This window comes from Archocentrus centrarchus, chromosome 7, assembly GCF_007364275.1.
Source record: "Archocentrus centrarchus isolate MPI-CPG fArcCen1 chromosome 7, fArcCen1, whole genome shotgun sequence".
NCBI classification, from domain to species: domain Eukaryota; kingdom Metazoa; phylum Chordata; class Actinopteri; order Cichliformes; family Cichlidae; genus Archocentrus; species Archocentrus centrarchus.
In genome coordinates, this window is record NC_044352.1 from 23,184,972 (window position 1) to 23,208,195 (window position 23,224).

The 23,224-nt window shown below is 39.7% G+C and overlaps 1 protein-coding gene across 1 annotated transcript in view; it reads left to right on the forward strand.

Annotated features, from left to right (window-relative positions):
• cntn3a.1 (contactin 3a, tandem duplicate 1) overlaps positions 1–22,775 on the forward strand; it is a 76,130-nt gene extending 53,355 nt beyond the window's left edge. The window contains exons 11-23 of the mRNA XM_030732846.1: positions 1,342–1,492; positions 6,055–6,182; positions 8,553–8,728; positions 12,314–12,431; positions 14,074–14,232; positions 14,427–14,576; positions 15,459–15,529; positions 16,088–16,322; positions 17,789–17,904; positions 18,143–18,329; positions 19,312–19,424; positions 20,395–20,563; positions 21,359–22,775. Of these exons, the coding sequence (XP_030588706.1) occupies positions 1,342–1,492; positions 6,055–6,182; positions 8,553–8,728; positions 12,314–12,431; positions 14,074–14,232; positions 14,427–14,576; positions 15,459–15,529; positions 16,088–16,322; positions 17,789–17,904; positions 18,143–18,329; positions 19,312–19,424; positions 20,395–20,563; positions 21,359–21,450 (1,865 nt within the window). The 3' untranslated portion in view covers positions 21,451–22,775. The remainder of the gene's footprint in view (positions 1–1,341; positions 1,493–6,054; positions 6,183–8,552; positions 8,729–12,313; positions 12,432–14,073; positions 14,233–14,426; positions 14,577–15,458; positions 15,530–16,087; positions 16,323–17,788; positions 17,905–18,142; positions 18,330–19,311; positions 19,425–20,394; positions 20,564–21,358) is intronic.
• The last annotated feature ends 449 nt before the right edge of the window (positions 22,776–23,224 follow it).

The window sequence follows — 23,224 nt, forward strand, 5'->3', positions numbered from 1 at the left end:
TAATTGGCAACAGGAATTCAGGACAACAGGTAATATGAAAAAAACAAGATGCTACAACTAAGAACAGCTGTAAATTGATTCCATATGTTGTCTAGAAACAGAGTGGATGTTTTTCCTGCAGACTGTATCTGCTGTATTTTAGATTAGCAAGTACTGTTTTTTTATCCTTTTCAAGTACTTTGCTGCATGAGTTCTAAATATTCGAAGCAACGTCACATCTTGACAAAACAACTTTAAATGGTTTGTGTTTAGAAACGTGCCTAACCCTGACAGACATCTGCACATAAAGTAACGGCATGAATGTGGCCAGAGTTGATGACGGAAAGGTCACAGAGCCCCTCAGCTGGAATGGTATAATATTAATAGTGTATGCCAAGTTAACCAGCTAAAGGTTGTCATAATGGACAAACTAGACTATTATAATTATAATTATTATTATTATTAGTAGTAATATTATTATTATTATATATTATCTACATTTTGTGAAAACTTGAGTAGGTGGATTTGCTGATAATTAAAAGGATTACTGTACGTTTGCCTGGCTAATTTAATTTAATAATAATAAATAACAATATAGTTGTTTCTCATTCTCATTTCTCATTTCTCAAGAATAAAACATGACAGACAGCTTTATGCAGCCGACTTTTAAGGTACCCACTGAGAAACAATTTGCATTGAAACTCACATAAATTCCAGCCATATAAAAAGAGAGAATGAGTAAGACAGATACTGGTGGGTGGATTTTCACACATAGTGTGAAGAAATAATTGTGAGGTGCAATATGTGCATAGGTGCAAGCGTATATTCTTGTGTAGTGTTGCATATGCACGTGCATCGGCATATGTCAACCATGTCACTGGCGCCAGGCTGCGTATTCACTTTGAAGAGCTTTCTGCTGAGTAGTTTCGCATACAAAACAGCTCCGGACGACGGCGCCTTAGTAATTAAGGATAAAGCAACAGCAGCAGAGCCTCCCTCTTGTTTTACATTCACTCATTTTGCTTCAGAGCCCCTGCAGTTTTATTCCTAATGCCTAATGTCTTCCAAAGGAAATCAGAAATCACCTTCTTTTCAAATAAAATCTTTTCTTAAAAATGCGCCATGTCTGTTGCCCTGCATTTACCGATGCATTTATAGTCTTCGCATGTGCGGATGTGTGTTGGGAAAAAAAAAAAAAAAGGATGTGAGAGCTGACCTGCCTAATGGACTGAGTGACCTGCGTGTTTTAGGAAGCTCCACCACTCTAGCTCTACCACCTTCCTCATCTGTCTTTTTTTCTCCCTTTTCTTTTTTTTTTCCCACCTCTCTTGTCTCCCTCACGATATCTCACTTTTCCTTCAGCAATTGCTCCAGACTTCTCCCAGAACTTGTTGAAGGCCCAAACTTTGGCCCGACAGGGTGGCGACATTCTAATCGAATGCAAGCCCAGGATGTCTCCTCGAGGCATGATTTCATGGAGGAAGGGGAAGGAAGCCCTGAGAGAGAGCCACAGGTAATAGGGTTCTTTGTGTTGAGCTGTAAGTGTACTGAGTGCGGGATCTCTGTTGTTTAGCTTATCTGCTTTACTTGCAGAATAGTTTTTTTATTTTTTTATTGATGTATTCTATTTTTCCCTACTTGATATTCAAGTGACAAATAGCAAAGAACAGAATCACAGTGTGACACAATGCAATTTGAATTGCATAGTATGCTCACTCCCTGCTTTCTGTGTTTCTCCCCTGAACTCCGTTGCACTCTTCGGGCTGTGCTCAAAGCGGAGTTTCTGCACTGTTTACTTAAGGTAATTGGGCATTCCTAGACTGCGGCACTTGGATCGATGCACTGATCCATCAGCTCATTAGCTGCATGTAAGGCCTAGAGGGTCATTAGAGCACAAGGCAGAGGATGAGCCAGACCACCAGTGAGACATGGAAGAAGCGGACGAAATCCCCAAAAGGACTGATCAATTGACAGCTGCTGGACATACATCCTTTTATGATAGTGTTGGTGACACAAGGGAAACCAGCTGCACGCCTTATTTTATTAAAAGTCAGGTTAAGTGCAGATCAATGCGATGCCGCTGTGTGCTGGAGACCAGAAGTTAAAAGGAAAAACAAATGTTAATCAGACAAGAAGAAAAAAACATGTCCCCCTGAAGATATAATACTTGCTAAAGTAGCAGTAGGAAGTAAAGTTAGCAACTGATCAAGATTTCTGCTGTTTGCTCTCACATTGCAGCAAATGGATGCATGCAGAGATTTAAGCAAACTGGCCTTTTTTGGGTGTGAAGTTGCACTAACAGGCAGTCACGGACACACTGGATATGAAACGTCTCCTTTTTTTTGATATTTGCTCTGTATAAATGCTGTGCTTTACACAGTTTTTGCATTTTTAAACAAGATTAAATCGGAACACCCTGATGTGAAGTTCCACGTTTAATTTTTCTCAAAAATGCATTTTGGGGCTGGAATTTTCAGGTGTGCTGTTACAACCTGTCACTGAATGATACTGTGGTATAAATCACTTCCTCCGTGTTTGACAACATCTGTATTTTGAACAGCGGCACACCAGCAGTGGGTGACGCTCGCCTGCTGGCAAATCTAGTGACGTAGCAGGGGTTCAGATTTCTCACTTGATATGAGATTAATTGTTCACCTGGCCCCGCAGCTTTTCCACATCTAACCTCTGTGGGGGTGCCAGAGATCTTGTCATGTCTCAGCTCTCCCCCTGTGTAGGTTTGGAAGTCATGGGGTTCGATATCTTTACTGAAGAGAAATATTTTATTTGCAGCAGCAAATGGTTGTTAAATATTGGGACCAGCTTGCAGATTTATCACTGTCTTAAGTATTAAAAAGGAAATTGCATCCATACTGCAATGTGCAGTATCAATTGTACCTATAAAGGCCAGATTTGCCCTGTGGGATTTAATGTTAGAGCCTTGCCCTGAAGTGGGTGAGACACATGCAAGACGTTAGGTTCTGACATTATTGCAACATCTCTTGCAAGCCTATTCCCTTGTTCCTGGCTCATTAGCATTTACTTTGCTCCACATCGAAATGGGGCTGTTACCAATGCTATTACAGCAGTGGCACAACACTAATCCATCCCACTGGCTCAACTAAAGTACCCATAATTCCTTCTAATCTTCCAGGGATAATGTTTTCAAGGATCTGGAGTAGGAGAAAACAAATCAACTAAGAACAAGGCAGGATCTCATTAATAAAATCATGCAGGGGTGATACCTACACCAGCTCACATTTCTAGTATTTACAGTATAACAAGATAGTCTCATAACAGGGTTTCTGTGCACTTATGTGGGGAACTTTGAGGTTAACGATAAAGCGCTTACCCTAATTTCATTTCAGCGCTGACCACTGCCAGCAATTGCAAAACGGATATAGGAAATAGCTCTCAGGAATATTACCTTTAGATTGAACCGCTGTGTTTAAGATTGTTACGCTAAATGGTACTGTATGTATCACTTTGTCATGTAATGGGAATCAATTTATAATCCTAGCTCTCAGTTGTGCCGCCACGATATAAGCAGTACCAGAGAATCCTACAAGTTCTTAGTAATATACTGACTTAATTATGCAGTCCCTTTTTAGGTGGTTGAAATAATGTTTTTCATTTACAGCCTCTTGGTTTTTGTTGCACCGTAGAGAGGCAGTGCAGGCTTTTAGATCACAGCCAGTAGCTCACTTTAACACCAGCCAGAAAGGTTGAAGTAAAGTGTCTGTTTACTATATCACACTGCTCAAGCTTTTATGTGCCCCACAAATTTCCCCAGTGCCTTAATTGCTCCAGGGCAACCTTTTAAAGGAAAGGGGAACCGAGCAAAAGCATTTCAAACTGATAATTCTCTTTACATCTTTATCCTGCACCTTTACTTTGTAGCTTTGGTGAGGAGGAGGCCTGACATCGCCTGCTGCACTGTTTAATGGCAAGTCTTATCCGTGTGACATCTCATATCCATAACTCTTTGTTATAGCCCATTACAAAGGAAGCCCTCAGTTCAGTTTGGAGAATATACCCCTGGCTGCACGGGGAATGGGCACCATTGAAGGGGCTAATGTATTTTAACTCTTCCAGCCTTTGAAAAAATACAGGTCATTTTTAAGCATTTTAACGTGTCCACGCTGCCTTAAAGGGGTCTTTTAAAAAGCGGCGTTCAAGCTCTTCTTTCTTGCCAGTTATTGTTGAAAATCTGGCCTCCACCCATTACTCTATAATGTGCAGTTTAGTTGATGAGATGGGCTCTAGTGTGGGTTTCCAGGGCAAGACATTTATTGACAGGGTAATTGATTTCTGAGGATACAAATGTGGTCAGAAGATTGTTGAAAGGCAGTATCAAAAATTGTTGGAAGATAATTTAATCAAATTGCCGTGACCTTTCTAACTGAAGAAATATACTGAAGACAGATTTCCCACTGTAGCTTGCCTTTGTAAAAGAGATGACGCTGGAGGATTTTCTGCTTTGCATCCATCAAAAATGTCAATAGCGCAATTTGCTTTCAAGCACTCTTTGTTCAGTGCTGTAGTCTCTTTCTCTGACAAATTAGTTTTCATCACAGAAATCCTGACACGTGGCAATAATCGCGTCCTCCTTTTGTCAGTTAAACCATCTCATCACAGTCTAAGTGTAACATCTGTTTCACATTAAGAAATTTTAATTTGTGCTCATGAGGCTTAATGTGTTTGTAATAACTTTAATAACACCCGAACAAATTAGTTCAACCAGCAGTGGCTGTCTTGCAGGACGGGGAAAGTTATTTTTTTATAGTTTGCTATCTTACTGAATCCTGCAGGGAATTTTTCTGTGTGTCTCCCCCTCTGGGGTGATCAGAGCTGGTGGAAACATTGTGGACAGCAAGTCTCATTTTTGGCTTCAGACTGACAACTGAGATATGGGGTTTTTGTAACGAGTAATCTGTCATGCCTCTGTGGTTATTTTCCTTCTCTGCGCAGAGTACAACTGATAATGAGTGACAACTGTAAATAAATTATGTAATTTTACTCCTTCGTTATTCACTGTGGGAATCAAGATAGGCGGAAAACAGCAGCTATTCTATTCTTGATCATGGCCAAAGCACAAGCGAACATTTTTCTATGAGGCGAGTAAGCAAAACCTGTTTAAAGGCATGTGATAAATTATATCCAGTAATTAGAGGGAGCGCAGAGACAGAAATGGAAATGTGTTTTCTAAACCTGACAGAAAGGTCACACGCTAACTGTAGGTACTAAAACTGAAACATTTTGTGACATAACAAGACAATGTTGTGTGAGTGATATATGATAGTGCCGTTATGGAATCTGGGTTCTGAAATGAATGGTTTGTTCTTTGTTCTACAGTTTGTGGCCAATCTGGGGTTTTTTTCCACCAAGGCAAAGGGATGCTTTTTTGGCATCACAGCAAATAGAATTAATGAAACCATTTATTACATTATTTTGTGCCTCAATCACCTGCACCGTCGTACTTTTCTAAAGTGTTTGGTGGTTTCAGGCATTAGTGGATCTCAACAAACAAGTTTCCCGCTTACGTTTCTCTCTTCTTTTGTCCTCTGTCCTTGACTACATTCAAAAACACTATAATGTGGCGAGATGAATTTCGTTATGTCTATTTTGTAACATGTTATTTGTGCCCACATTTTCTGTCCATATTCAAGGCCTTGCTGACACCGACATGCTTTTAAGACCTGTTTTTGAGTGAATGTTTTTAGTGCTACTGGAGTGCGCATCAACATTTCTGTGTGGTTTTTTTTTTTCCTATTTTAGCTTTGTTCCCGTGTTATGTGCCAATAAGAGCAGACAAAATATTGTGTTTGATTTGTGTTCATGATTGGTTGGTTGGTTTATAGTTAAAAGTTAAAAGCAACTACTTCTACCAAAATAACTGAGCATCTAAGTAAAGTGACTGTAGCCACCCAGCAATAACAGTAACTCTGTTTCTGTTCCTGTTTATAGTGAAGCACTGAGAGGCTAACGAATTAATGGGATAACGAGCTTGGTATTTTTATGCCTTTCAAACATGCACTATATACAAAATTGTAATAAATGGTTGCTTTATCTTTACAGAGTTATGGTGTTGGATAACGGAAGCCTACGGATCTCCAATATTAGTAAAACGGATGCTGGAATCTACACATGTGTAGCCAGAAACCAGTTTGGAGTAGCAAGTAGTGCTGGCAGCCTTTTGGTAAAAGGTAAGACAAAATCCTTTTGCCTTTGCTTCAAACACATTAACAGTTTGGTTTTTTAATTTTTTTTATTTGCCTTTGCACTAAAGTAAAACATTTACTGGATGATAAAACGCCAAGTGAATGAGTGTCTGCTTAAAAGCTGTGAGACACAGTTGGATGGGGTTACACTTTATAAGAGCACTCACCATCACTGCAAAGTTGATGACCATACAGCAAAGCAGAATCCCTATTATTATTCTTACCTGAAAGGTATACAGTCCAATTAGTTGATTGAGGGTGACCGGAGGAAAGTGGAACATGAGGCACATTGCATTCTTTTGCCATAATGTTTAATTCATACTTTTTTGCAGAGTGGCATATAGCCATGTTTAGTTTGTTTAGATTCTTTTTCCTTTAATTCACACACACTTCTGCAGAGCAAGGAATTTTCTGGGTCTTTCTAAAGAGCAGACTCAACAACACTGCTCTATTAAAATGCCTTTTGGTGATTCCTCTTCACAAGTATTTTAAATTGCTTTGCAAAGAAGCCCAATTTTGCTGCCCCCCCCCCCCCCCCCCCCCCCACACACACACACACACACACATACATTGCATTCATCACTATGTTTAAAGTAGCTCTGTGTGTGTGTGTGTGTGTGTGTGTGTGTGTGTGTGTGTAAAGTCTACTCCTAAAGTTTTTATTTACAATAAATACATATTTATGATGTTGGTAACTAGTAATTATTCAGTAATAATAATTAATCGATTGATTAATATTTATCCTAATGATTACATTTTCTAAGTTTTTTTTTTTTTTTGATCAGATGCTTAAAATTACATAAAATGATGATTTTCCAGATCCCCTATTATTTTTAACAGTCTAAACCTCAAAGTATTCCGTATGTAGTAATTCATAACAGGAAAAAGCTGCATTTGCTTACATTTGTTAAGTGAGAAACAGTCAGTTAGTAGAAACTTATAATAATTGTTATTTTTAATAAGGCCTAAAAACAATGTAAGGAATCGCTCCTCTGCTTTAGAGAGATCCATGTTGAGCTTCAGCTCATTGCTTGGCAGTCAGTCAAACAGGTTCCACTAATCACCATTACCAAGCAGCTGAAAGACACTGTTAGTTACCAGTGAAGGGGCCAGTCCTGAGGACTGAACATGAATACTGGACTTTATCAAATGTCCACAAATACAGCTCCATCTTAATAAATCTTTGTGTGTAATTGCTGAATGGGTGAGCAAGCAACCAAATTAACTTGCCATATCAGTATGAAAGGTGTTCCATCTGTGTGCTTTCTGTCCTCCTGTCTGCTTAATTGCAGATAACTGGCTTTTGCTTGGATACTCAGTGGTAAATCATTCCTAAGATTTCACCAGGAGCTGGTGGTTGATGTTCCACTTCTTCCCAGATGGGTCATTTTGACTGAATTGAACCTCAGCCGTGCTGTTTAGGTTTCAGCCACTAATGATACGGATTTTCAGACAAAGCTCTCCTGTTCTAATTCAGATGGAGACATTAAATTCCCTTTTAAACTTCCTTTACGGCTGTTTGACTATACACTGGTTTTTGATAAGCTTACACATTGGTGATTGTCATTCACAGAGCACACTGATGGAAATGAGGGAGCCAATTTATGATTTTTCTCCCAACTGTAACAGGAAATAAACGTGACAGCTATGAAATCGGAAGCACAAAGTTTTGTTTCTCTCATTTTGCATCTAGAGCGAAACTTTCCCGAGACTCACCTGGAATACACTCCCATGACCAGTCGGTTCTCCTAAGAGGGTGAAGATAAACAAACTGGCTTGTTTTGACAGAGCTGAATATAGACCTTTACTCCCCCTGACATGCTGCACTGGCTTTCCTGTCCATTAGATGCTTATGACATGAATGCATAATTCACAGCGGACTGGTTTATGGTCGTCTCAGCTGGCGCTGAATTCTCTGCACCACACTGAACCGCACTCTGAACTGCACCGCATTCTCTGCTGCTGAATGAGACACCAAGCTGAGACGACCAAAGATTATGTTGATGCGCACCACACTGGGGATGAAATAGGATGGCTTTTTGTCTCACACAAACAGAGCTAAATTGCAGACTCAGAACTGACCTGCCATAATGGTGTGTGAGTTTTCTTTTGTGCTTGTTTATTTTGCTTCTTCTCTGTTGGTTATTGATATTTAAGACCGCGGTCCTGTTTTTGAAACTATTTCAGAAGAAGATTTAAGGTCACTGCCAGACTCCAAAATAATTTGTCTTGTTTGGTCAGAGTTTAGAATATAAATTATTTGTTGTATAACTACACACCAGGCTGTCTATAAGGAGGTATAGGAAAACCACCGTGTTAACATGGCATGGTAAACTGGTGCTCTTTTTTTTACAGAGGCAACTGTGATTACCAGTCCAGCAGGTCACCTGGATGTGACTGTAGGCGAGAGCATCGTCCTGCCCTGTCAGGTGTCACACGACCCGACTCTGGACCTCAAGTTCACCTGGTTTTTCAATGAACAGCTCATTCACTTTGGAAGCCATGGAGCCTATTTTGAAAAAGTTGGTGGGGTAAGTATATCTCTGAGTCTTAAGGGCGGTGGCACACCCCACTTAAGAAGATAAAAAAATGCCCCAACTTCACACCCTGCAATTTTTTTTCAATCATTAACCATAAAAAAAATGATCAAAGTCACATTTTAGTTAGGTAAAGATCAGCAGGATAGCATCAGGAAAGTTGTTCGGTTTTGCTTTTCATTCATTCTACTCGGCTTCACACCGCATTTCTCCCTGTACTGGATCTATGCCCCACCAAGTGGGCCCACCCCACGGTTTGAGAGCTACAGCTTTAGTGTAGGAAACTGTGGAAGTCTGAAGTTGAATGTGAACATCCCCTTTAGCTCACAAACATATTTCTGATTCGAGTTGTTTAAATGATGTTTGAACGTCATTATGGAGGAACTACAAGACACAGAAGGTTTCCTGCCTAGATCTGGTATTATTTTCTGAGATGTAAAACAAGTCTTCCATGTCATCCTCCTCTTTTTATGTTTTCACTCGACATTGATGACTCTGTAAAACTCAAATCAAAAGCAAAGCATCAGAGGGTGAGTTTAAAGAAAAGCCATGTGGGAAGAGTTTCACTCAATATATCAGAGCATCATTCTCTACGTACAAGTTTTTTTTATTACAGATGAAATGCTACAGATAGTTGAACCTGGAAATATTTTGACACTCACAAAATTTTGGTTGTTTTTGCTCTGCAATGAGAGTAAACTTTCAGCTTTAAGTCAGAAATATCATAGAAATATTTAGGGTTAAAATTCATTCACCTGCGCCCGTCTTCTGTTGCATCATCAGCCTGCACCACACTGCCTCCAGTGTGCTTTACAACAGATGGCCTTAGACTTGAGAGAGCTGCTTTGCCATTTTATGGGTTTATAGCATGAATTTTCAGTTCCAGTACCACCTTTTCCCTGGTTAATGGAATAATATTATATTCAAGAACTCTTCCTGCAAACTGAATAATCTAAAAATAAAGTCAATAATCATTACTTTTAGCCCATATTCATTATATAACTTCAATTGTGACTGTATCCAAGTATACGCAGACACAGGAAAAGCAGTTTGAGTGCCATTAAAATGAACATATTTTCGCATATTAACATCCTTATTTCAGCTTCAGCAAAATGTTATGTTTACTTGTTCTGCTTGTTAATAACACCTCCTACACTGACGAAAGCAGCAACCAAGAAATTCATAATACAATGCTCAGCCATGTGTTACATGTGATCATCATCTTTTAATAAGGAAAAGCAATTATGAGGTCCGGTCTTCTATATCAAATCTTGTTTTTCTTTTTCTTTTCTTTTTCGTTTTGCATTTGGGGTGATTGTGAACAACAAGAGGCTTTGCAGTTGCACGTAGCAACAGATTCCATTTAAAGACGTCAGACTCTTACACGCCTCTAACTACTGACATGTTAATTCTCAGTAGTCACATTAATAAGTCCCCTCATCTATTTGGCACAATTGATTCTTTGTGGATAGACTTTGGATTATTTTTTTCTTTACTGAATGCTTTTCAATATTAATAAAGTCCCGCTGTGAATGCAAGGCCTCTGCATACAATGAGAGTGAGTCATGACCTTATGTGTAAAATAAAAGCATTACTATTATAGGTACTTTAATGTTCAAGTGCTGTTCCACTAAATGTTTGAATCTCAGTGTTTGATTTCTACTTTCTGACGCCCTCACTGACATTTTCCCAGCACAGCTCAGAGTAATATGAAAAATGTCAGTTTTAAATAGCTTAATGAGTTAAACAAAAATTGCATGTTACTATAAAGTTTTATGTTATACTGTGAGCAAGTTTTCTTAACTTACCAACATTTCACAGCTTCGGTTCAAGCTGTTTTGTAAAACCTGGTGTTTACCGCTATTTTATTTCTCATCCTGAGATTTCAACCTATAGACCCTCTTCAATCTATGATACAAACACAGTCCCCCATTGTCTGAGGCTCAAAAGTACATGTAATCGGATGATTCACTGACAACCAGTGCAGTGGCCAGTTGAGGCTTGCTCCCTTGTTTCATGACAAATCAACCATGTAAAAGGTCTGGAGGTGGTTCAACATGTTCACTGGAACTTTGATATGTTGACCAAAGAGAAGCCAATGCAAGTGAAGGAGGACTCACTGGGCTGAAAAAAAATAAATAAATCCACCAAAAAGATAGCAGAAACTTTAGGATTAGCCAAATGAACAGTGTGGCAGATTTTTAAAAAGAAAAAATGCACTGGCCAGAAAACATCTTAAGGCATGTATGGCTACCCATCAAATACCTGACTGCTGATAGAGGTACTGTAACAGGAGGGATTCTGAAGTGTACAGGGCTATGCTTTCTGCTCAAGCTCAGCCTATACTTAACAGTGCAAATGGATAAATGGCCAAGTCAGTTACCTGCTCTCAACACAACACAACATGCTTTTCAGTTACTGAAGGCAGAAAGAACCACAAATAAGCAGCAGCTACTTGTGTCATCGATCAATAAATAAAAAGTTGAAAAATTGTTAGTAAGGGAACAGGTCTCATCTGGTCATGAAACAGCTTGTGAGTCAGTTATCCAATTAAATTTTAATTAAAATAAAATGAACTTAAATCGCATCTTGAATATTTGAGTTATGTTTCACTGTGGTGGTGTATAGAGACAAAAAAAAGTGTCATTAATTGTCCAAATACTTATGGAACTATGGACTGTAAATGGGCGCTTCTGGCTGCAACTATAACAGTCGTGTCAGGCGCAGAATAAGACGTGCTTTTTCAGTGTGGAAAGCTCCTGGTATATTTCTGAATATCTGAGCCGGTGATTTCATTTCTGTTTGCTGGTCATTGCACAAATACGATACATTTTTAAAAAAAAATGTAATCAAATCAAAGTTAAAACCTGCTGAATCGTGTTTGGTAACCAGAATCCAGACTGCAAGCAAAACCAGAAACATTACATATATAAAATTCACAAAATAAATGATTACAGGGTTTTTTTTAAGAGTTTTTCTATTAGCCTACTTGATGTTATAAGCAAGGTTATCTCACTATAATATTTTGCATAGTGAGAGATCTGTGACCCATTATATCCTTGGCTGTGTTATTTTAATAATGGTATCAAAGCGCGGATGACTTGGAGCAACAGAATTTTTATCTCTTTAAAATGTCCCTGATTATACATCAAAGTAGTTACCAAGTCTCATCCTGTTTCACAGTTCCCTACTTTCACAGATAAGACATCAACTTAACATTAGTGCCAACTTTAAAGTTCAAAGCTAATAATGCATTTGGCATTGAATGGTTGTCTGCAGAGTAAATGGAATCGGAGAGAATAGAAGGGATGGAGCTGAAAGAAGCTTTTTAATACCTCACAAAGATCTGTGCTCATAAATGATCATGAAAAGCAGCACTCAGTCATTTGGTGTGTCCCTGGACTCGTGCTGTACCGTTCTCCTCTGTAATGTAATGAACTGGATGCCAAAATAAATCGTGGTGACACTGTGCTTATGTTGAAGTTCTTTTTTTTGATTTTGAAACTATTTTTCTATTTTACTGCAGTGTTATTTATTTTTCTTTTCTTTTTTTTTCCCCCCTGACTTCTGCACCAACAGCGATCAGATGGTGACATTATGATCCGGAACATTCAGCTTAGGCATGCTGGGAAATATACCTGTGCTGTTCAGACCAAGGTGGACAGTGTTTCTATTGCCACTGATGTGGTTGTCAGAGGTAAGGATGTCCCGTGTGTGAAAAAAAAAAATCTTTTTTCTTTCAAAATTGCCAAACACTTTGTTGTTTTTCTTCTGAGCTTTTCCGATTATATGCACAATCTCCAGTTTGTAAGGAAAATTACACAGCATGCAATGCACTTATGACTGTTATTGTGTAACAGTCATAAGTGCATATTGTTGTGTATTTTTTTCACTGTTATGTTCTTTTTTTCCCCCACTGATTTTCAGCCAGATTTTGAACAAGATGCAGCAAGTACCTGTATGCGCCCTACAGTACACATTACCCATTTAACTCCACATATAGATGCAGATACAACAAACAGATACATACAAGTAGTAGTATTGAGTCAGATCCCTAGTTAAGAAATTATGACTAAATCTAACTACATGTCACATCTGCAACATCTACGAAACCCCTGAAAGTCATATTTTTTTATATTCTTGCATAACCTTTCAATACCTTTGCATTTCAGTGCTCCCCAGTAATGATTTAATCTGACCTATTGAGAAGAGTGAACCTTTGTTGGTCGTGACTACAGCGAGAGTCTGTGCACCCTCAACTGTGGTTGTTTGGGCAAAAGCCTGAAGCATAACATTTAGATAAATGGAGCTTGTTCATCAGTTCTCTCACTTACTGCTGCTGAGACAGACTAGCACTGATTACGGTCACAGCTCTGGGATAACACAGCTGGCACTGTGACTGTGGCAGTAGCCATTGCTATGCTTCGGTTATTATTTTGGCTGTGACACATTATTTTTTTTAATGGGGGGGTAACAGTGACAGTTTAGTAGCTAATTGTAGCAGCTGGACATATTTATACAGCGCCACTATAAACTGAACCACAGCAGCAGCCGAGTCCTGAACAAAAACCACACGCAGCCACAGCTTCACCTGTCACAGCCAGGCAGAGCAGCTGCAGCTGTGCTCTCAACTGTGGCTATACTGTGGAAGATCAGCCTCTTAAAATGAGTAATGAGCACTACATGCATCACTTAAAGCGTCACATTATCTTCTTATTCCATAGCATTTGCAGGTGGTTTTCTTGTAACTGGCAGTATATTATAAGTGAAATGGAAAAACTCACCAAATGTTCCTATGGATTAGAAGGAATTCAAAACGCATTTCAAATAGCATAAAAATCTTCACTGAACTTTTTTGGGGGGTGGGAGTGGTGGTGGTGGGTTCATAGTGGAGATGCCAGGAAAAGATAATAGCGGTAATCGCATACTTCACTGGAGTAGCAAACAGCTACGGTACCAAAGCCGCTTATGTGTCACTCACATTAAATTGGGGACTAAACACATGTACTACAGCTGACTCATGAGCCTACTCAGGACTGAGATTGAAACAAACTTCCCTTTTATCAGTCTATATTAACATACTACAAATTTTTTTCTCCTTTTTCCTTTATGAGGAACAAAAACAGCCACAAAAACATACTTAAATGTAGAAAGACTATATTTGCAAGAAAAAAAATAATGTGTTTTTTTTTCCATTTTTGATACACATCTATTATTATAACTGCTGATTGCACTCTACTTCCTGTTATGCTCAAAATTTTTGATCTTAAGTCACTTCTGAGCACCAGCCATTATGTACTATTACATATTAGTGAACTGTAGCTAAATGTAATTTCCAGGTCCTCCAGGCCCCCCTGTGGACTGTCAGGTGACTAAGATGACAGAGACCACTGCCTCTCTGTCCTGGGGTCCCGGCACGGACAACCACAGTCCTATCCTAAGCTATACCATCCAGGCCAGAACGCCCTTCTCTCTCGGGTGGCAAGCTGTTACCACAGGTATGCCTGTTTAAATGTATTTGTAGTTTGTATGATTAGTACGTTTAGTGAAAGATTTAAAGGAGTTATGGTAGCTATTCTTTTCCAAACGCCGCACAAGAAATGGCAATAAATAACACATCACCCGCTTGGCTAATTTTCTGTGAAATATATTGCAGGCTTTGATGAAAGGTTATTTCTGTGATGTTTCTCAGTTCCTGAGCTGCTAGGGGGGAAGCAGCTGTCAGCCACTGTCACTGACTTGAGCCCCTGGGTGGAGAATGAGTTCAGAGTCTTGGCAACCAACCGCATAGGAACAGGAGAGCCCAGCAGACCCTCCAAAAAGGCCCGCACCAAAGAAATGCGTACGCTCCTTACTTTCCCTCTGATACCAGCATCGACACAACCGGTTTCCAAATTATGCTCGTCATACACTGAAAGAACTGACAACGATTAATTCACTTCAAAAAGCTTTATTGCACGAGTTTATTTCGGTGAACTTTCTGCTTTTGGAAGATACACATGACAGAACCAATACAGTTATTGAAGCCAGGTGGCTTTAGTCCAACTGTTTCAGTTGTTTGTGCATCGAAAAGTAAAAATAAGTCAACTTTAGAGTACTAAATAGAGTGTATGCAAAATGTTTTGTTTACAACCGTCATGCATTAAATTTAGTCGAAGTTGATTTAATGAATGTGTAAAAAGATGAGGCATTAATATGTCATTCTTATACATAACTGCACCTACACATGCATACATAAATACACATGGACATAAACATTAAAGATATATTAAAACCGCAATAAAAACAATTCAGTATGTTTTCTCACAATAATCAGTCCTCAAAGATTTCCTTCTACATCAACGCAGAGCTGTAATTCACAGTAAGACCAAAAGCACTGCTACATTTACATTTACGCTTCCTTAATGTGTCATTTTTATGGGATATCAAGGAGCTATGAAAATGCTGCTAAACTTCCTAAAGTGGTTTAGGCAGCAGCCATTATTTTAAAAAGCTCTTATGTTTCTGGCATCAGCTTTCATCCATTCCTTGTCTAACAGCGTCATAGGAGTGCAATGTTAAATTTGGGACATACTCTTCTAAACCTAAATTCAAGAAATTTGTAACTTGCTTGAACATATTCAATACCAAAACCGGTTTTCATGGTGAGAAACAGTACACTGTATACCATGACTACTCAAGAACCATGAAGATATGTGAAAATCTAACCCTTAAAATCTATTAGTCCCCAGGGTAACACCAGCAAGGGTGAGTGGTGGTGGTGGAGGACGCTCTGAGCTGGTCATCACTTGGGAGGTAAGTGTGCGTTTACATACATGAAACTATTATTTGGTGTTTCTTGCTATTGTCATTGTTAATATTAACATCTAAAAGTAAAGTAAAGGTGAAAGCAAAACTGAGGTTGCGGAGAGCAGTCAGACATCAACCTATGTCCTAAATGCAAAGAATTAAAAACAAAAATGTTTCTACTTTTGTTATTTGCATAATTTATGTGCGCTGGTTTTTATCTCGACTCATTGTAAGTCTCTACTGCTGTTTTGCTGCCCTGCATCGCCCTTGGCTTGACTTTTTGCACAAAAGCTTTCTAGGTTGTAAATAAAATAGCAAAGAGCGTGAGGTGTTGCCTCTGGTGTGACATCCTGTGGTTCTAAATTTTGCTTATTGTGCCGTTTACCAGACAGAATGATAATTTCAGGCGAAGTCTTACATGTCTTACAGTAATGCCCTGAGCTCTACTCCTTTAAGTGCCCTTATCTTTGCAGAGCTGGATTTCTTATAGGTGTTCATAGCTTCAAGATCATTCATGCATTTCTCTCTTGAGTCATTCCTCTGAGTCATCTTGTACCTTCTTAGCCTGTTCCCGAGGAGATGCAGAGCGGTCCGGGCTTTGGATATGTGGTAGCTTTCCGCCCACTCGGGGCACAGGGCTGGATGCAGGCTGCTGTCACATCCCCAGACGCTTCTAGATATGTCTTCAAGAATGAGAGCATTCCTCCCTTCTCCCCCTACCAAGTCAAAGTTGGGGTTTACAACAACAAGGGAGAAGGCCCATTCAGTCCTGTGACCACAATCTACTCAGCAGAGGAAGGTGTGTATTCTGTATTTAAATGTGCAGCACCAACACTGTGACAGTGATCATACGCAGTAATTTACTGTAGATGTTTCAGCATTAACTGATTAAGTTTAACTCTTTTTGTCACATTTTATTATAATTTCATGCCTGTCCAACTCCTAGAATAAAACAAACACTGTACTTAATAGCATTGGTTTCTGGTCCTGAACATAGACTGTATATAAAAGAAGGATTTATCCTTCTAGTCTACAAACTGGAGCCGGTGTTGAAGTGCCTTAAACCTGTGAGTTTTCTGGTTACATAAAGAAGTCTATATAGGAAAATTAATCTACTTCTCACTTGATTTTTGACCTCAATTAACACTTTCCTAATATGCTTACGGTCTCATTCACTGTCATTACAGTTTCATGTTAATTATGGTCCCATTAAGAGAGAAATACAATATAGCAGTGTATGATTTAGTGCATGCCTACTTGGTGATTAATAAGTCTCTGTGAAATATATATCAGGAAGCTCTATCCCTTATCTGTGATGGTGATGCCCAAACAGCAGTGTTAACCTAATCAGCTGATCAAATCACACCCTCACAGTCCTAATAACATGGTAATTTACCTTCATGCATCCTAATCACCCTAATTGCACATTTTGTCATGAATATTTAATGTTACAGGAAAATACCTCAACTATTGAGATTTAAAGATTTTGTGGGCTTTAACATCATTTTCAGCTGATAGACCAATACCCCTCACAGCCATCTCCAGCCAGTGGTAGTCTTAGTTGGTTAAAATTTGGCACCTACTTCCATATACATGCACAAACATCAGAATAAGGTTCTTTCACCAATAAAGGGTTGCCAGAAATAACTGAAATGTAATTATGTTTTCACACCCAAAGTTTGTCGATTGCACAGTAAAAGAAGAAAAATCCTTCCCTCTGTGCTCGTCTTTTCTCTCTTCTCTTTCCCATCACCCGACAACCGGTCGTGGCAGATGGCTGCCCCTCCCTGAGCCTGGTTCTGGTGGAGGTCTCATTCTGCTAAAACAGAGATCTTCCTCCCAAGCGTCGCCAAGTGATTGCTCATAGAGGATAATCAGATCATTGGTTTTCTCTCTCTATTATTATAGGGTGTTTACCTTCCAGTATAAAACAACTTGAGATCACTGTTGTTGTCAACTGGTCCTAAATGAATAAAGTGGAACAGAACTGAATTGTATGACGATAAATAAAAGAAGCCGTGATAATTATGTTAAGATCAAAGCATTTCCCACATTATTACATTAACACTGCCTTTGTGCCTGATGGTATCGTGGTCTATTAAAACCATAAAGTAAATGTATTACATTACACCTGGTGTTACAGGTTCAAGTGGGAGCTCCACTTCAGACCATTTGGAAGGGTGCTTCTACATATTCATCAAGTCGCACAGTGGCAATAGGTTTAATAAATCCGTGTCGCCCTCCCTTTCCCTGTTTGTCTTTCAGAGCCCAGCAGAGCTCCAGGGAGGCTGAAGGCTAGGAGTGTATCAGCGTCCGAAGTAGAGGTCACCTGGAAGCCACTGCCCTGGAGCACTAACCGCAGACGCATCCTAGGCTATGAGGTCAAACCCACACATGCCCACACAATAGGTCCTGGTGGACAACATCAACAACAGGAATAGCTAGTGCCATTGTCTGTTTGTGACCTTTTTGCATTAGTGTTTATATTATTCATTTATGAAGAAGTAAACTGAAGTATACTGTATGAGGGCCCTCCGGCTTTCATGCCCGCAGAGAATATTGAGTAGCAAATTAGATGCAAACAGATAAAGTATAACCTGTGTGTTTTTGTGTGTTTAGTTGCAGTACTGGAGTGAGAAGCAAAAGCAGGATGCAGCCACTGTGATCAGGACAGCCGGGAATAAAACCTCAGTGCTCATCAGGGATCTAGAAGGCAGCAGTACCTATTACGTGTCTCTACGGGCTTATAACAGCGCTGGAGTGGGTCCACAGAGCAACATAGTCAATGTCACAACCAAGAAACCACGTAAGGACTGGTTGCAAGAAACTGAAGGCGAATGACAGCGTTCCTTTGTGTATTATTTTTCTCGTTTGTTTTTTTCTTCTTCTTCCTTTTCCTTTGGCTGTAGCTGCACGGCTCATTCGGGATATTGGATTTCACCAGTAACAGAAGAATGAAGCATTCACTGCCGAACAATGTGGAGCTTTCATTTGTATCAAGTGTTAGTTTAAGAGTCAGTGTTTTTCACCAAATTGTGTTTTATGTCGTTGAGACTTGAAATGCGATAAAGACGTTTCTCCCACATAAAATATTTACAAAGCCATTGTTCCAAACATCCAAATATTTTTGTTGGTTTTTCTGGTTGCTTCTCGTGTATGTGTGTAAACAGCATGAAACTAACAGATGTCATAAGGCTTTTCGTTTTAATAGATGTGGCCAATTCTTGAAGTAGATGCCAGTTTAAATGACTGCCACACTGCGTTATTCATCTTGGAGGTCTGGCTGATAAAGGAATAGATGTTCCCCCCTCATCTATATGTCATTTCCCCTAATTGTTTTCCTTTTTATAGCTGGCATGCATGTCGTGTATACTTTAATCCCTGTTTGCAGTTTGCAGCAATGTATATCATGTCATCTGCATGCAAATGTTTGAGAAGAATGCAAGGAAAAACGAGGTCACGGATAATGGTTAAAAGCTTTAATTGTCAGACATATGTGTTTCATGTTAGGCTCTTATGGGCTTATAATATAAATTGTCACATTCTCGTTGTAATATGACACAAATTCTTTCATGTCTTTTTGTCACTTCCCCATTGACACACCCAACAGCAACTAAACATAGGATTGTTCTCACTGCTCCCTCCTAACAGTGGGATGATAAACTGATAATGAGAAATCTCCTTCATGCCGAGTTGGTTCGTGACTGTTTATCGACTTGACAGCCTCTTATTTATTTATTTTTTTTCCTCCCTCTTCCCCTTGCCCTGCTCCCCTTGTCCTCACTCAGCGCCCAGTCAAGCCCCAGTTAAAATTATGTGGAACACTTCCAACTCCAAGGTCATCCTGAAGTGGGACCAAGTGCACGCCCTGGAGAATGAATCAGAAGTCACAGGATATAAGGTAAAGCGTGGGAAGTTTTACACCTCCGCGGTAGACTGCCTGAAAGAGAATCAGTTCAAACCTGACAAGTAAATGGTTTTATAGATAGTAACATAGCAGAGAATGACTGTTACTTGGTCCATTTACTCCATAAGCGCACACTGTTATTTATGAACACACTGATAAACTTCTTGGAGTGTCATTAATAAAATGGGAACCTCATTTTATAAAGTGTATCGCTGTAATATTCTGCTACATTTCAGTTTAACCTTGGAAGTCCTACACAAATTGCCTCCTCGCCTTAAAACAGCAATCCTGTGATAACCCACACACCCACAGCAACCATTATTTTTAGCCACCTAGTTTCAATTGTACAACTTTTCTGAGGGAGTCATCTCAGGAAACACAATACGTTCACATGGTAAAATCTGATTGACGTTCATCTTCCCATATTGTGACATTTAACTTGCCATAGCAGCATCAAGTGCACAATAGATATTATAATGCCTGCTTCAGGGTTTGTGCTCCATTAATCTTCATCTGTCTCTCTGAAGTGTCGTTTGGCTTGTGGATGTAAATAAAAAGGGTATTCATGAGCCGCCGCCTACTCTAAACATGAGAAAGCACGAAAACGTGTTCTTAGTCACCTGCAGTCACTACACATTATTCTCATTACAAGCTAAAGTGAAAGTGGAGCTTAGTGTGTGTTAAAAATGGGCATATGCATCCAAGTTGCAGCTGAAAAGTCAGCACTGATGATTTCCTACATTCGCCTTATCTCTACTGCACCCTCTCCTCTGGTGATCCAGCCCAGTCATGTGCAGATATCTGAAGAATAAGTCTGGTTCTTGTTACTTTCAGATACTGCTCATTCCATCTCGCAGAGCTGCAGCTCAGTGTATTAGGAAGAAAACCACTCATATGCAGGATTGTGAGTGACTTCAAGCAACGCCACACTCTGTTACCATCTTTCGCACTCTGTTTCCTTCAGGTGATGTACAGCCAGGACAAACACAGCCGTCCCAGTGTGGTGGAGACCAACAACACCTCCTTGGAGTTGTCGCTGCCAGTCAACCAAGGCTATGTGATCCAAATTAAACCCTTCAGTGAGGGAGGTGAAGGGATCAGCAGCCGCCAGATTACCATCCCCAAGATAGCAGGTGGGACAGTCCTGTCTGTTTTTGTGAGAATGAATGCAGTTGAGTTTGGGCTGAGGATGACCGAGAATTGCCGTGCACACACCTGCACATGCTTAGGAATCAATTTCTATCCACTTCAGTTTTTCTGCACCTCTTCTGAGTGGAAGTAATTTAGGTTCTCTAGTTTCTCTGCAGAAAAATACTGTGACAGCAGTTCTTTTGATCAAGGCATACAAATCTAACAATGCACATAGTGCAAGTCTGGCACCATACAAACACACCCTGCAGCTGCATTAAAGAGATAAATTGTTATCTGAGAGACTCTTAGGAAGTATTTTTCCAAATTAATTAATGCAAAATTAGTCTCAAATAAGCCATTTGTTCTTTCACATTAGCTGTAAAATAGCCTCGTATCCATAGACCGGGAGACATATACAGTCAACAAGAAAATGATCTCCAGTATTCTCAAAGTATGGCCAGAAGGTTGTTTGAGAGTGGACGTGCCATTTGAATCAGGCTCTGTCTGTTGCTGTGCCCACCTCAGTAGTCCAGCTCTTTGAAACTTGGGTCGCTCCCATAGCTGAACATGTTGTACTAGTGCCATCTATTGATAACTGTGTGCACTCGCATCCTGCATCAGTTTTTTTTCTGTACTGTGCTGGCGTTCTGTACTGTGATAATTTATGCGAAGCCTTCATGTATAAGTTTGAACTCAGTGACCGTCTGCAGTGTTTTCATGCATTTCTAGACCACGGCAGACTTTACAAATGCAAGACCGAGCTGCCTGTTGGATTTTGATTTGATTGTGTTTTTCAGACGCCATAGCCATGGGAGCAGCCTCGGAGTTCTTGGCCTTCCCTTTGGTCAATCTTGCAACCCTAATCATCACAGCCAGAACACTGCTATGACAAATGTCTGCAGGAACCAGGCGCTGCAGCTGCTTATTAAGAGGAGAAAAAGCAGGTCAAAGACAACAAGAGGCTGACAGCCACATTCCTACCTGCTCCCTTTCCTACACTACTGTGTCTTTCCTCTTCTTTCTACAAAGATCGCTTTGTGAGGAAGATTCTTTTCCTCCACCTTTCTAAAGTGGTTACTGAAAGGAACTGGCTCTTTCAGAAGTTGCTTTTATGAAACTGAAAGGACACCATGACTCAACTGCAGTCTCTTTGAAGATGTTTTTTTCTCTCTCTCTCTCTCTCGTCTCCTTTCTAACCAGTGGATATTCTCGTATGGTTTTCATCTTCGAGGCCACAATCGAATGTGTATATGTTTTCGCTGAGGGGCTTTGCAGGTTTTATTAAACAGATGTCTATGTTCCACTGGACTCTTCTTGGATGATGGGATTTAAACATGACAGAGTGAAGGAGCCCTAAAGCAACTGATTATAATTAAGCTTGATGTAAGACAGGAAGTGGTTGAAGCCATTTCCCTGCTATCTTTGGGCTGTCTTTGGAAAACCACCCGCGTTCTAATAAGGAAGAACAACTGTCTTAGTCATCCCTGCCAGAAAAAAAAAAAGAAAAAAAAAAAAAAGAAGCGGGGAGCTAAGTCTCATTGCTTTATGACAACCAGAATCTTGAGACCTTTATAACTTTGCCTGGATTTTATTCATGCTTTCATGTTACATCAAAACCTCAGAGTTGCCATGAAACTGATTGGAACCAAAGGTAAGGGGCCAACAAGGTTCAGTTATACCTGTTGTATTGTGAGAAAATGCTGCGTGTGCACCCCAGTATTACTTCCATTGTAAACAGCAGATCTTTGTTGACTAATTGATGTCTTACCTTCTCCCTTCATCTATGAAAAGTGTAACAAAGGCACGCTGAACAATGTGAGCTGCATTGTCGTACACTGTATGTATGAAATCCTCAGGTCCCAAATGAGCCTTAAGTCCTATGGTTATATCCAATGTTGTTATTATTCAAAAGAGGTTTTATTTATACTCCTTTTGTTTATCCGCGTTGTATTTTGGCTCAGTCATGCTATAATTTAGATCATATTTTTTAGCCATTTTTTGGACTCACAAACAACAGTCCTTTGTCTTTTGTCCTTCATAATGAGCATTGTAATACAGTAAGTGGCAGTTATTACTGACTTTTCTGGATTATTACAAAGTAGCAGCAGTATTTTATTGTCAGCTGCTGTTAGGCATGAATTTGGTCAGTGTATGTACCTTGCTTAGGGTGTCTGAACGGAACAACCTGCTTTTAATAAACATAATGCCATTTTCCTTGACACTTTCGTTGATGTCAGGAGAGGAGAGAAGTTTGTGTACTTCAGAATCTAAGTGCTGCATTTTCCATCGGGCCACCCACTTTCCAAACATATGGGTATAATTTTCACATTTTTAGCAGAGGCTCATAAAATCCAAAAACGCCTAATCCATTTAATGGTTCTCTGTGGACTTTTTAAACTCCATCACCGCTCTGGATAAGTGTGAATGTGGATACTTTCCAATTTAAAAAAAAAGGAATCAAATAATGAATGACCTTATTTAATTTGTTAAAAGGTCACACCGAAAAGTCTTGATGCATGCTCAATCACCCACATAAGAAAATCCCAGAAAGCTGATTCTGTTCAGTTGGTGCTTTCAGTGGCAGTGACGCTTGGACGACTCCAGTCGACTCCTTCAGAGACGTTTCTCCCGGTGAAAACGCTACGGCCAGGTGACCAGAATCA